The 15806-nt window shown below is 43.4% G+C and overlaps 1 protein-coding gene and 1 pseudogene across 1 annotated transcript; one reads left to right on the top strand and one right to left on the bottom strand.

The window, feature by feature from the left end:
- Positions 1-1345: 1345 nt before the first annotated feature.
- LOC122755258 (hornerin-like) lies at positions 1346-8693 on the top strand. Its single transcript, XM_044003580.1, has 6 exons — positions 1346-1483; positions 3551-5013; positions 5068-5729; positions 5805-5871; positions 5926-7307; positions 7432-8693. Exons 1-6 carry the CDS (start codon positions 1346-1348, stop codon positions 8691-8693), a joined length of 4974 nt encoding a protein of 1657 aa, XP_043859515.1.
- A 4922-nt stretch (positions 8694-13615) lies between these two features.
- On the bottom strand, positions 13616-14517 carry LOC122755257 (annotated as a pseudogene).
- Between the last annotated feature and the right edge of the window lie 1289 nt (positions 14518-15806).

The raw sequence follows: 15806 nt of genomic DNA, 5'->3' as shown, positions 1-15806 counted from the left end.
TACAATGCCAATGCCTTTAAGTTTATGGATAGCCTATCAACCCTCAGTCAAATTCCTCTAACTTGAATGGTTCTGCCAACATTTTTTCTTGTCAAGTGAAAAATTAATACCCTGAATGATAAGAATTGGTATTCAAAAAGATTGTGATGGGCTAAAGCCCTAAGATGATTCTAATAAGATGAGATTCAAGAGATCAATGGAAATAAATTAGGTGGATTCAAAAGAATCAATTTTGCAAGTACAAAATGTAGGAGTCATTGTTAGACAACAGTGAGTCTGAAGAAGATCTAGTGGTTTTAGTGGACTACAAGCTCATCATGAGCCAACAGTATGACAATGCAGCCAAAAAAGAAAAAGGTAATGCAGTTTGGAAAGGCATAGCATGAAGGAATGATGAAGTTATAGCAAGGTACAGAGTAGTGTGAATGAATAATCCTATAAAGCGGTTGAATGTATTCAAATTCTCACTGTCTTAAATTATGAATATATAAAATATGGAAGAGAGGAAGGGAAGGAGGGAGGAAGGAAGAAAGGAAGGAAAGAAGGAAGGAAAACTAGTATGAATTAACCACCCACTATGTGCTAAAAGCTTCGTAAATATTAATCAATCAATAAACATTGATTAATTACCTTCTATGTGTGGGCACCATACTAAGCACTAGGGACACAAAAAGAGGCAAAAGACAGCTCCAGTGTGCAAATAGATTTCATTTGATTCTCACAAGAGAGTATGTGTGAGGTAGGTGTTCCTATTAATCTCCATTTTATAGTAAAAGAAACTGAGGCAGGCAGAGATTGCATGACTTGCCTGGGGTTCCATAGCTAGTAAGTATCTAAGGTTGAATTTCAACTTGTCTTCTTCCTCTCAGACCTAACACTCTAACCACAGCACCATTTAGCTACCTCTAAGTTGAAATATGCAATGCGAAACATAAGGCAACCACTAAAATTCTGGTTTGTAGAAACATATTGAAGCAATGAATGAGAAACAGCAATATATGGGAGAGCTGAGGATACAGTAAGGCACTTAATCCTTCTCCAGGAAGAGCACATAAAAGTTGAAATCCCTGTTCCACATTAAAATTGGAGTGAGAATCAAGGCTTTCTTATCAGTTTTTACTGGCTAACTGAGATGAGTAGCTTAATCTTTCAATTGGCGGGGAGGTGAATTGGCCCCATCCTTTCCCATTGAGGGGCTTCAAGGGTGAAAGAGTTATGAAACACATGCATGATTACTTCTCTTGAAAATGATTACAGAAGATGTATAGGAAGGAAAAAATAATGATAAATAAAAAAATAATGTCTGTTCCCTCCACCCTTCAGGTCCACCTCACTTTACAACAAGATGTCTCAGCTCTTAAGAAGCATTGTCACCGTAATTGACGTCTTCTACAATTATTGTGGCAAAGATGAGGAATGTGACACAATGTGCAAAAAGGAACTCAAGGAACTTCTGGATAAAGAGATGGGTCCACTTCTGAAGGTAAGAGCTGTCTGTCTGATCCAATGGTCCATGAAGTCACATGTTTTGTATCCAGGCTAGGATTGTCCAAAGATTTCTCCCTAATAAATAGTGGATTAACGTTCTCAATGTCCCACTTTGAAGTCCAGCAGGAAACATTGGAGAATTTGTTGTATTAATGACCATATCCAACATGTATGTGATGCTTTAACATTTGCAATATACTCTCCATGCATTGCTTCATTTGAACCTCACAACAATCCCGTGACAGGGGTGCCATATTCCTAGTGTACAAATGCAGAATTAGATGGCCATAGGAGAGGGCTGAATGATAGTAGTGCCTTTCTCTATGGTGTTAGTATCTTTATGTTTATGCATTTTTTATTAGCCACTGGTCAGTTCTTGACCATTCTTGATAATTCAGCCTTGAGTTTTTCTGCTAAATGGAAAGATAATATACTGGATGATGGTGTCAGGATGCAAAAAGGTCTTAATGGGCTGGAGTACTGAGCAGAATCTAATAAGATGAGATCCAAGTCAAGACAACAAGGATTTATTAAGCACCATTTTCATATACATGAGTTCAAAAGAATTAACTTCATGAGTACCAGATGTACTGAGGTTCAGAAAAGTTAAATGAAGCAGCTAGGCAACATTGAGGTTGGAACACTGGACATGGAGTCAGAAAAACCTGAGTTTAGATACAGCCTCAGACCCTGGGCAAATCACTTAACCCCCACCCCAGCATCAATTTCCTCATCTGTAAAATGGGGATAATAATAGTACCTGCCTCCCAAGGCTGTTGTGAGAATAAAATAAGTTAATATTTTTAAAGTACTTTGCAAGCCTTAAAGTGCTACTTAAATCCTAGCAAATATTATAAACAATTATGACATCTACATATTTATATGACAAAATGTTTTTATGTTATTTATATAAACACATATATAAAATTTTGTGTTTTGTGGTATTTGTATATCATGTGTATTTATATCTCATATATTTATATATCATTATGTTATTATAATCATAGCAATTATTATAAACGTCTTGCTCGTGGTCACAAAGCTAGTATTAGAGATAGAATATGAATGTGAGTCTTCATGATTCCAGCTTTGTAGTCACCTACAATCCAACCTGCACAAAGCAGACAATCAATGAATGAAAGGTAAGTTAAACTGAATTGAAGAAAAGTTTATTAATTCACTAGGATCACTTACTGCCTAAACACAAGGCTGGTCCTGGAAAAAGCACGAAGTAGGTAAAATTTGTGTTCATTTGTCTACCTCTAATTTTTCTATGCCCTTCTTAAGCACAAGATGAACTATCCTCATTCCTGAGCCCACCCCAGCTCCAGAGGCACAGGGCTCTCCTCTTTTTCCAAGTTCTTTATGGTCAAAAGAAGGTCATCTGAAAAATAATTCGTATGAATATATTCTTGACACAGTCTGTTCCTCTTCCTGGGAGAAATCACAACCCCTGAAGAGAATAATCAACTTTTAATGATAGCTTTCCAGGCACTCTGGATCCAAGAGAGGCAAAGTGCCTTCAAAATCAACTGGAGAGGGGGCAGCTAGGTGATGCAGTAGATAAAGCACCAGCTCTGGATTCAGGAGGACCTGAGTTCAAATCTAGCCTCAGACACTTGACACTTACTAGCTGGGTGACCCTGGGCAAGTCATTTAACCCTCATTGCCCTGAAAAAAAATCAACTGAAGAAATTAAGATGGGTGAATAATGGGAAGTCAATCACATCGAATCAGTCAGCAAACATTTATGAAACACCTACTGTGTGCTAGGCACTGTGCTAAGTGCTATCACATCTAATGACAGTTGATTCCAAAAGACTTGATTTGCATTCAGTATATTATTTATATTTGACTTATTTCATACACCAAGTACAGCAGCTGCCTTTCATCTCTTTTCACTCCCTTTACCCATATGCTCTCATTCCCTGGACCTTCTTTGCCTAATACCTATGAGCTTTGTCATATTGAGTTAGCCCAAATGGAGCTACCCTCCAGTGGGGTCCTCCAAGTAGTGGACACCAGACTCATGGCCTCTCCCTTGTACCTTGTTCCTACATAGAATCCCAGCAATCCTGACACTGTGGATGTCTTCATGCAAATCCTGGACAGGGACCATGACAGAAGAGTGGACTTTACTGAGTATCTGCTGATGGTATTCAAGTTGACCATGGCCTGCAACAAATCCCTCGCTAAAGAATACTGCCATGCTTCAGGGTCAAAGCAGAAACACCAACGTCACCATCACCAGGAGGCACAAAGTGAAACAGAGGAAGAGGAACAGTCAGAAGGGCAAGAGTCTGACTCCAGTCATGCAAGCTGGAGTTCAAAAGGGGGATATGGGTCATCTAGGTCTGGGCAATCGCACGGGAGCAGGGGCCACAGGCATGGGTCCAGCTCTGGGTGGGAAAGGAATGATTCCTCATATAATTCAGGGCATGGGGAAGGCTCAGGGAGGAGCTATCATAGATCAAGCTCAAGCCACTCAAGGAGTAGTAGCCAAGAGAAATATGGGTCCAAAGCAAACAAGCAGGAGGGAAGGAGACATAAGTTAAGCATTAGCCCCTCCAGAAAATCTGGAGGAGAAGAATATGAATCTGGCACTGATCACTCAGGTAGATGGGAAAGACATGGATTCAGCCATAGCCATACAGGAGGATTTGAGGTACCAGAAGAGAGGTCTGGAAGAGGGAAGGACAGAGGACAAAGACATAGCTCCAAACCATATCGATCCTCTAGCTACGATAAGCATGATTCTGGGTCATCTACCTATGAACAACACCAACCTGACTCTGGTCATTCATCTAGCTATGGACAACATGGGTCAAGCTCAGGCCACTACTCAGGCCATGGACAACATGAGTCTGACTCAGAGCAGTACTCCAGATATGGACAAAATGGGTCAGGCTCAGGACAGCCTTCTAGCCATGGGCAATGTGAATGTGGGTCAGGTCAGTCTTCCAACCAAGGACAATATGAAACAGGGTCAGGTCAATCCTCCGGCTATGGCCAATATGGGTCAGGATCAGGTCAATCCTCAAGCTCACAACATTATGGGTCAGGCTCAGGTCAGTCATCTAGCTATGGCCATCATGAGTCAGGGTCAGGTCAACCCTCTGGCTATGGACAACATGGATCTGGCTCAGGTCAGTCCTCCAGCCATGGCTATCATGGGTCTGGCTCAGGTCATTCCTCCAGCCATGGCCATCATGGGTCTGGCTCAGGTCAGTCCTCTAGCTATGGACAACATGGATCTGGCTCAGGTCAGTCCTCTGGCTATGGCCAACATGGATCTGGCTCAGGTCAGTCCTCTGGCTATGGACAACATGGATATGGCTCAGGTCAGTCCTCTGGCTATGGACAACATGGATCTGGCTCAGGTCAGTCCTCTGGCTATGGACAACATGGATCTGGCTCAGGTCAATCCTCTAGCTCACAACATTATGGGTCAGGTTCAGGTCAGTCATCTAGCTATGGACAACATGGATCTGGCTCAGGTCAGTCCTCTACCTATGGACAACATGGGTCAGGCTCCAGTGGTCAATCAGAGAGTTGTGGAGGACAAGGACATCATTCAAGTTCACATCAATCCTCTAGCTATGAGCAGCATGGATCTGGCTCAGGTCAGTCCTCTGGCTATGGACAACATGGATCTGGCTCAGGTCAGTCCTCCAGCTATGGACATGGGTCAGGGTCAGGTCAATCCTCTGGCTATGGCCAACATGAGTCTGGTGCTGGTGAGTCCTCTGGCTCACAACATTATGGGTCAGGGTCAGGTCAGTCATCTAACTATGGCCAACATGGCTCAGGCTCAGGTCAGTCCTCCAGCCATGGCCAACATGGATCTGGCTCAGGTCAGTCCTCTGGCTATGGACATGGGTCAGGGTCAGGTCAATCCTCTAGCTCACAACATTATGGGTCAGGTTCAGGTCAGTCATCTAGCTATGGACAACATGGATCTGGCTCAGGTCAGTCCTCCAGTCATGGCCATCATGGATCAGGGTCAGGTCAGTCCTCTAGCTCACAACATTATGGGTCTGGCTCAGGTCAGTCCTCCAGCCATAGCCATCATGGGTCAGGCTCAGGTCAGTCCTCTGGATTTGGCCAACATGGATCTGGCTCAGGTCAGTCCTCTGGCTATGGCCAACATGGATCTGGCTCAGGTCAGTCCTCTGGCTATGGCCAACATGGATCTGGCTCAGGTCAGTCCTCTGGCTATGGCCAACATGGATCTGGCTCAGGTCAGTCCTCTGGCTATGGACATGGGTCAGGGTCAGGTCAATCCTCTAGCTCACAACATTATGGGTCAGGTTCAGGTCAGTCATCTAGCTATGGACAACATGGATCTGGCTCAGGTCAGTCCTCTACCTATGGACAACATGGGTCAGGCTCCAGTGGTCAATCAGAGAGTTGTGGAGGACAAGGACATCACTCAAGTTCACATCAATCCTCTAGCTATGAGCAGCATGGATCTGGCTCAGGTCAGTCCTCTGGATATGGCCAACATGGATCTGGCTCAGGTCAGTCCTCCAGCTATGGACATGGGTCAGGGTCAGGTCAATCCTCTGGCTATGGCCAACATGAGTCTGGTGCTGGTGAGTCCTCTGGCTCACAACATTATGGGTCAGGGTCAGGTCAGTCATCTAACTATGGCCAACATGGTTCAGGCTCAGGTCAGTCCTCCAGCCATGGCCATCATGGGTCAGGCTCAGGTCAGTCCTCTGGCTATGGACAACATGGATCTGGCTCAGGTCAGTCCTCTGGCTATGGACAACATGGATCTGGCTCAGGTCAATCCTCTAGCTCACAACATTATGGGTCAGGTTCAGGTCAGTCATCTAGCTATGGACAACATGGATCTGGCTCAGGTCAGTCCTCTACCTATGGACAACATGGGTCAGGCTCCAGTGGTCAATCAGAGAGTTGTGGAGGACAAGGACATCACTCAAGTTCACATCAATCCTCTAGCTATGAGCAGCATGGATCTGGCTCAGGTCAGTCCTCTGGATATGGCCAACATGGATCTGGCTCAGGTCAGTCCTCCAGCTATGGACATGGGTCAGGGTCAGGTCAATCCGCTGGCTATGGCCAACATGAGTCTGGTGCTGGTGAGTCCTCTGGCTCACAACATTATGGGTCAGGGTCAGGTCAGTCATCTAACTATGGCCAACATGGTTCAGGCTCAGGTCAGTCCTCCAGCCATGGCCATCATGGGTCAGGCTCAGGTCAGTCCTCTGGATATGGCCAACATGGATCTGGATCAGGTCAGTCCTCCAGCCATGGCCATCATGGGTCAGGCTCAGGTCAGTCATCTAGTTATGGCCAGCATGGGTCAGGCTCAGGTCAGTCCTCTAGTTCACAACATTATGGGTCTGGCTCAGGTCAGTCCTCCAGCCATGGCCATCATGGGTCAGGCTCAGGTCAGTCCTCTGGATATGGCCAACATGGATCTGGCTCAGGTCAGTCCTCTTGCTCACAACATTATGGGTCTCACTCAGGTCAGTCCTCTGGCCATGGACAAGAGGGATCTGGCTCAGGTCAGTCCTCTAGCTCACAACATTATGGGTCTGGCTCAGGTCAATCTTCCAGCCATGGCCATCATGGGTCAGGCTCAGGTCAGTCCTCTGGCCATGGCCATCATGGCTCAGGCTCTGGTCAGTCCTCCAGCTATGGCCAACATGGTTCAGGCTCTGGTGGCCATTCAGAGAGTTGTGGAGGACAAGGGCATCACTCAAGTTCACATCAGTCCTCTAGCTATGAACAGCATGGATCTGGCTCAGGTCAATCCTCTGGCTCACAACATTATGGGTCTGGTTCAGGTCAGTCAGGGAGTTGTGTAGGACAAGGATATAGTTCAAGTTCACATCAGTCCTCTACCTATGGACAACATGAATCTAGTTCAGGTCAGTCATCTAGTCAAAAAGAATGTGTATACGGCTCTAGTGGTCGGTCACAGAGCTGTGGACAACAAGGACGTAGTTCAAGTTCTCATCGGTCCTCCAACTATGGACAATGTGGGTCTGGCTCAGGTCAGTCCTCCAGCCAGAGACAATATAGATCTAGCTCAGGTGGTCAGTCAGAGAGCTGTGGACGACAAGGACGTAGTTCAAGTTCTCATCAGTCCTCTGGCTATGGACGATGTGGGTCTGGCTCAGGTCAGTCTTCCAGCCAGAGACAATATAGATCTAGCTCAGGTGGTCAGTCAGAGAGGTGTGGACAACGAGGACGTAGTTCAAGTTCTCATCGGTCCTCCAGCTATGGACAATGTGGGTCTGGCTCAGGTCAGTCCTCCAGCCAGAGACAATATAGATCTAGCTCAGGTGGTCAGTCAGAGAGCTGTGGACGACAAGGACGTAGTTCTCATCGGTCCTCTGGCTATGGACAATGTGGGTCTGGCTCAGGTCAGTCTTCCAGCCAGAGACAATATAGATCTAGCTCAGGTGGTCAGTCAGAGAGATGTGGACAACGAGGACGTAGTTCAAGTTCTCATCGGTCCTCCAGCTATGGACAATGTGGGTCTGGCTCAGGTCAGTCCTCCAGCCAGAGACAATATAGATCTAGCTCAGGTGGTCAGTCAGAGAGGTGTGGACGACAAGGACGTAGTTCTCATCGGTCCTCTGGCTATGGACAATGTGGGTCTGGCTCAGGTCAGTCTTCCAGCCAGAGACAATATAGATCTAGCTCAGGTGGTCAGTCAGAGAGGTGTGGACAACGAGGACGTAGTTCAAGTTCTCATCGGCCCTCCAGCTATGGACAATGTGGGTCTGGCTCAGGTCATTTCTCTACTTATGGGTCTGGATCAGGCCAGTCATCTTGCCAGAGCTCAGGCAGTCAGTCAGGAAACTGTGGAGCACAATACAATTCAAATTCACAACGGTCTTCTAGTTATGGACAATGTGGATCTGCGTGTGATCAGTCTTCTAGCTTTGGCCCTTATGGTTCAGGTTCAGCTCAATCCTGTAGCTCTGGAAGTCATGGATCCAGTGTGGGTGGACAGACATGTAGTCCAGGAAGACAAAAGTCCAATTCAAATGGTAGCTGTGGGGAATTTAGTAAACAAACAGTTGGCTCAACATACATCCTGTGTGAGAATAGCAACAATGAGTCATCAGGGGATAGAAATAATGAAAGTAAGGCAGTGTACAGCCTCAACAGCCAAGATGCAGCCGGTTCTCAGAGAGCAGGAGGAAATTATGAAAGGGTGAGAACACAATCAGGTTCCTATTACCCCAGCAGCATCACTCCTCTCTATGAGTATTGCCAAGAGCAAAGATTTCATGACAAGTAAACAGGCAGCTGAATGCTAACTGTCTAAAATACTTAGTGGAAAAAAAGAAAAGAAAAATGTATGCTACAACCAATCCCTTTATTGTGGCATTTAGTTCTGGAAATAGGGCAGACTGTCTTTGTCCTTTTCTTTTAAGCCTAGATGTCAACTCTATGCCTTCTATTTGGTGGTAGTTTCTTAGAACAGCTCCACTTAGTGGTGTAAGGTGTTTTAACTCCTTGGTTAGGAAACAGTGTGTAAACAAAATCCATGGAGTGTGGCACAATATATGGGTCAGTATTCATTTGGGGGCAATACAATTTGGGAGCTTGGGTTTTTTTTTTTAATCTGAAAAGCTTAATTGGGGTGGGGGGTGGGAGTTCTCATGGATTGTTAAATTTACTGATGAAAAAGCTGATCACTCCTCTCCAAGGAACTAAGCAAGATTACCTAATTCCTAATTGACTAGATTACCAGTTCTCAAAGTCAAAGCCACAGTGATAGGGCTATGTACTATGGGGAAAGTGGAGGTGGGAGTAGGGATTTGCTGTGCGGGGGGAATGGGGGGGGGGAAACCTTAAGGACAGGAATTCAGTCTTGGCAGTTTTTTTCCCCTCATGGTTATCTAGTCTTGATTCTTAAAAGCAAACTACAAAATCAATAGAAGCAATTGGCAGCCTGTCCTTCTCCCTAGCCAACAGATAAGGTGGTTATCGTTGAAGAATGGCAATTGATAACATTTTTGTCCAAAGAGCAAACATGTTGAGCCCTAACTCCAGCTAAAAAGGACAACTGCTTGGCAACTATTGTAGGCTAGAAAAAAAAGCAGAGGCAATGTAGCCCCAGCATGAGGCTGCTTTAAACCAGACTTTGCACTTTGGAGAAAGTTATGTATAAATAGAAGGGGACAGAAAATGGGTTACAACTGTATGATCTTTTTAATCAAGTGTGATATTCAAGATTATTGCTGTTCCTTTGAGGAAATTTGGTAAATTTTGAAAACTGGATTCCATGAAAACTGATAATAAATTATGTTTATCAAGCACTATAGCCTGTATCTTCTATGCTTCATTCTCAGATCAGACTGAGAACTGATTTCAACTAGGCTATTTACCAAAAAACCTCCATTACTCCTTTCCCCAAAATGGGAAGGAAGGAAAGAACATAAACATTTATTAAGCACCTACTATGTGCTGGGCACTATGCTGAGCCTGTTACAAATATGATCTCATTTAGTCCTCAACACAACCCTAGGTGGTAGGTGCTATTATTATTCCCTTTTTACAATTGAAGAAACTGAGGCAAACAGAGGTTAAGTGTTTTCTGCAGGGGTCATACAGCTAGTGTCTGAGGCTAAATTTTAATTCAGTCTCAGCACTCTTTCCACTGTGTTATCATCTATCATCTAACTGCCTCTAAACGGGGAGGGGGGGGGTGTTGTGTGTGTTTTGTTGTTTTGTTTTGTTGTGTATGTTTGTTTTTGCGGGCAATGAGGGTTAAGCGATTTTTCCAGGCTCACACAGCTACTAAGTGTCAAGTGTCTGAGGCCACATTTGAATTCAGGTCCTCCTAATTCCAAAGCCAGTGCTTTATCCACTGTGCCGCCTAGCTGCCCCCACAAGGAGATAATATTTGTAAAAGCACTTAGGATAGTACTAAACACATAGTAGGCTCTATATAAATGCTTATTTCTCCACTACCCCAATCAATAAAGGAAATGCTTGACATGACTTGTCCTTAATGAAGCCATACTGGCTCATGTATTTCTAAATGCTCACAGACAATGCTTTTATTAATACTATCTAGGATTTTCTCAAGAATCAGTCAATCACACCAGTCTTTAATTTGAAGTCTTTACCCTCTTTCCTTTGTTTTTTTTTTAATTCAAGACATTTGACATCTCCCAACTTATATGGATGGATATCTTCTTTTTTTTAGAATAAAATAATAGTTTATCTAGGTGCTAGGGAAAGGAAACCAAGAGAGAAGCCCTTGGACTTCTTCTCATGGGGAGAAGGCATTGCACAAAGGTGTGGCTCAGACTGATGGTGGTAGTCCAATGGGATGATCATTTGACTGTGGAAAGTTCTCTTATTGGGTGGTGGGTTGGAAGCAGTCTGGTGAGGGATGGTTGTTCTGTCCCCTTGTGACATTTTGGCAGCAGCCATACATAATAGGATTATCTCCTCAAGCGGTGGGGGAGACAGGAATGAAGAGTGATGGTCCTGGAGTTATCTCAGTCCATATCCCTGTGATGCTTATCACTTTAGGTATGTCTGTCCTTTGGTTTAGTTTCTCAAGGAGAAGTTTCCTTGATTTACCCCAGAAAACTTCTGATGTACCCTAGGCCCATAACATTCCCCACTGCTCTATATATAAGGAAAAGGGGTGAAGATTCTTCTATAAGTGCTTCAAGCTGAGTGGGGTCAAAGAAATCACAGTGGTGTGGAGGGGAGAAGTGGGGAAGGCCTGATCTGGAGAGTTCAAGGAGATGGGAAGTCCAGTGGGTGGTAGGAAATGTATAGGCACTGGTTGTAGCTGCCATGAGGTTGAAGCCTTGAGCCCAGAAACATGGAGATCAAGGGTCCGAGCATGGTTCAGACATCTGGCTGAGCTCTTGGTGAGGGAGGGAGACCCAGGCTGCCCATCGCTGTTGCATGCAAAAGCTGACCGTCTCTACCTCTCCATGACTCAAAGAAGAGGTCAAGTCAGGTGGGAGAGAGAGGAAAGAAAACCAAAAGGGAGGTCCCTACCTCCATGTTTTGTGTGGTAAGAGGAAAGAGGAATTTCCCGTACCCTGCAACATTGGGAGCCAATTATGGTATGGGGGAAATTGGTGGGGGTTTGGGATAGGGGTTCTTAGGAATTCCTCTTTAAAGAATTACACCCTCTTGCATACAATCCAATTAGAATAAAATAATAGTTTATTTAAGTGCTAGGGAAAATAAACCAAGAAAGAAATCCTTGGACTTCTTCTCATGGGGAGAAGGCATGGCACAGAGGAGTGACTCTCTGTGATACCTTTTTCCAATGGATAGCTTCTTCTTTTTTTTTTTTGTGAGGCAACTGGGGTTGTGACTTGCCCAGGGTCATATAGCTACTAAGTGTTAAGTGTCTGAGGCAGAATTTGAACTCAGGTTCTCCTGACTCCAGGGCTGGTGCTCTATCCACTGCACCAGCTAGCTGCCCCTGGATATCTTCTTAATGCATGTTGCTTTAATGCCCTTTTAAAATAGTATTTTATTTTATTTTTTCCAATTGCATGTGAATATAATTTTCAGCATTCATTTTTGTAAGATTTTGAGTTCCAAATTTTTCTCCTTCCCTCTCTTCCTTCCCCCCTCCTCAAGACAGAAAACAATCTGTTATACATTTCAATCATGCTAAAACATATTTCCACATTAGTCATGTTGTAAGAGAAGAATCAGAAGAAAAGGGGGAAACCACAAGAAAGAAGAAACAATGACAACAACAATAAAGTGAAAATAGTATGCTTTGATCTGCATTCAGACTCCATTGTTCTTTTTCTGGATGTGGAGAGCATTTTCCATCATGAATCTTTTGGAATTTTCTTGGATCATTATATTGCTGAGAAGAACTAAGTCTGTCACAGTTGATCATCACACAATGTTGCTGTTACTGTGTACAATGTTCTCTTGGTTTTGCTCACTTAGCATCAGTACACTTAAGTCTTTCCAGATTTTTCTGAAATCTGCCTGCTCATCATTTCTTACAGCACAATAGTATTCCATTACATTCTGTGGGGACCAATTTTTAATTGGGGAGTGCTAGCTAAGCGGCTCGCCGCAATATTGGGGCAAGGAAGGAAACCGGCAGCCTCCCTCAAAACAGAACAAGATTTATTTTAATAAGAAAAAACTTAAAAAAAACACAAACAGGATCAGTAGGATCAAGGGAAAGGAAATAAAATGGGGAAAGGGAAATTATAATACCTGAAAAAAATACCACTGCCCAGGAATCAGCTGAAAATACGCAGCAGAACACCTGTCGCTTTCCAGCTTCCACCTAGAATGCCCAATTCTCCTCCCCCAAACCTAGAAACACCCCACACAGTCCCAGCCAATGGGATGGCCGCTCTGACAGTCACATGGCTTCCAATCATTATAATTTTGCCAGGCCAATGTAGGCGTCTGCGAGTGGTGATGAGTGGTGATGACGTGAGGTGCCAGAGCCTGGCAATGGCTACAACCAGTGGGTGGAGCACCATGCGGTTTACGAGCCCCAGGACAGTGCACGCTGAGGCATAAAAACCTCAAATAACAATTAATTCTTTACAATTCATATACCACAATTTATTCAGCCATTCCCCACTTTACTGCCTCTTTAAATCTTCTTTTCAATAAAGTATACCTTCCTCTACTATATTCTAATCATGTGTTGCAAACCCACCAAGTCTCAGCAAAAACCTATGAGGACAAATGTGAGAGGGTTAGTTAAGAAGCCATCTCATGCTCAAAAAGTGAGTTTTGAAAGATGAGTTCTTCTCTAAAGTGTAAAGAGCAGCAATGTTCTCCTTTGTAAGGTTAATCCCACATCAAGAGGCACCAAAATCTTAGAAATTCGGAGAGTTAGCCAATGATGATTACTGGCTTACCAGTTCCACCAGACTTATACTCAAATATTGGGCCCTGGGTGTCATATTCAATGGGCCCAGGGAAAAGAGGGCCATCATTAAGTCTAACCATGTAGTTCACAATTCAGGAAACTTCAGTGACTCCCAAATGCTTATGAGGGAAAAATATAAACTGGCATTTAAGACCTCCATAATCCAGCTCCAACCTACTCATACAGTTTCATTATTCTCTTTCATGTACTCTATGTTTCAGCTAAATGAGAGCACTAACTGGTCCCTAAATCCAGCATGGGGTCATAGGCTCAGATGTGATACTTATGTTGCTTACTTACTTAGTCTCTCTTCAATAAACTTTAGACCATTCTCTTCTCTCATGGCCTTGGTGCTGAAGTTACTATGGCAGCCAGCTCCATTGCAGTTTCCAGGGACTGGCTTGAGATCAAATATTACTATCATTTCAAAATCTTCATTCACTCAATGGAAGACAAAGTAGGAAATCCAGAGGTGATCTCCCATTTTGATCCCTTCACATTGTTCTATCTGGAACTCCCACTGGCTGGACTTACTTCAGCATTAACCACACCCCACCCCACCCCCCTGCTTTTGACTCCAGCATATAGGCAAACATGGTAATGAGCTTTCACTATATATCTTCCTAGGTTTTATCAGCTCCCATGGCACAGTAATATGGACCCTAGGGCCCAGGGAACCCATTGGAAGGCCAAGCAAAAGGGTGTCCCTCTGTTTCCATGAGAGTACACTCTTGCTCCATACCAAACCAGGGTTTCTGGTTGCTCACCATATCCATTATCCACTCACAGGTATGCCTCAAATTGGTTTCTTCAGGCTTATGATTATACTTGGAAACTTCACAGAGAACCAGTTTGTTGGGGTCCTTTTGGAAGGGGGTCTCAGAACAGAGCAGCAGGAATAAAGTACATGTCACTGTTAGAGCCTTCAGACTGAAAAGTGCTAGAGACATCAAAATTCCATTCAGATAGTTCATTGATGCTCTTTGGTTCACTGTCTAGGGTCAAGTTTTACAACACAGTCCCTTTCCAGTACCATCAATCCAAATGTACATGGTCAGGACTTTGTTCCCTTAAGGCAGGTTCAGGTGCATCTGCTTGATATTTTTGTTCAAGTGAGAACTGGCCAAGATGTCCATGTTGGGAGCTGTCCTGGGCCTTGAAGGGTGCAGGAACAAGTTGTCCAAGTTGAGGTCACAGGATGATCATTGCATAAGCTCACTGGTTGGCTGGGGTAGTTAGAGGCCATTGGAGGACATTGGGAGGCCACTGAAGCTCATCTGTAAAATGAGGAGGTTGGACCCAATGGCCTCTACACTGTCTTCCAACTCTCAAGCTATTATTCTATATCCTGTGATATAGATCACACTCCATCTTGTATTATACTTATTGGTATACTTGTCAGTTGTCCCTGGTAACAATGTCATTATCATTGTATATATTGTTCTTTTCACTTAGCTCACTTTTTATCCATTCAAGAACGTCGTCCCAGTTTCCTCTGCAATTAAAGATTTCATCATTTCTTATGGCACAATAATATTCCTTGCATAAACCATGATTTGTTTACCAATTCCTCATTAGGAGTACACACCCATAGATTCCAATTTTTGATTACCATGAAAAGTGATATTACATTTTCTTACATACAAGTTGTCCTAAATGTCTTAGTGCAGTTTTAAGTTATAAAATCTTAATTTTTTCCATCTTAATAGTATTTTTTCAATTACACATAAAAATAGTTTTCAACATTCATTTTTGTAGGATTTTGAGTTCCAATTTTTTTCTCCCTCCTTTCCCTCCCTCCTCCCTAAGACAGTAAGCAATCTGATCTACATTGCAATCATGTTATACATAGTTCCACCTTAGTCATGCTGTAAGAGAATAATCAGAACAAAAGAGAAAACCCACAAGAAAGAAAAAAAAGTGAAACTAGTATGCTTTGATCTGCATCCAGACTCCATAGTTCTTTTCCTAGATGTGGAAAACATTTTCCATCATGAGTCTTTTGGAATTGTCTTGGATCATTGCATTGCTGAAAAGAGCTAAGTCTATCATAGTTAATCATTGTACAATGTTCCTGCTACAGTGTACAATGTTCCTCTGGTTCTGCTCACTTCACTCTGCATCAGTTCATGTAAGTCTTATAAAAGCTTAATTAAGCAATTAATAAAGCTTTACTTAAATGCAAAAAGGAGACATACATTTTTAGACATGACGAATAGAGGAATTTATTTTGCCAGACTATGGATGTAACTATTCAAGACTTTCTTTTTTGAAGTATTGTTGTTTTGTCTTTTTTTTTAACCCATGTAGTGGGGGTTTGGACTAATAGAAGGAACAGTAGTTCAAATTGGTGATAGAGGGGACTGATTAATAAAAGAAATTGAAAGATAAGTGGTTGAAAAAGAATTATGAGTAGCTGTGTCAT

Source organism: Dromiciops gliroides, chromosome 4 (assembly GCF_019393635.1).
Source record: "Dromiciops gliroides isolate mDroGli1 chromosome 4, mDroGli1.pri, whole genome shotgun sequence".
NCBI lineage: Eukaryota > Metazoa > Chordata > Mammalia > Microbiotheria > Microbiotheriidae > Dromiciops > Dromiciops gliroides.
This window is presented reverse-complemented; position numbering and strand designations above follow the sequence as displayed.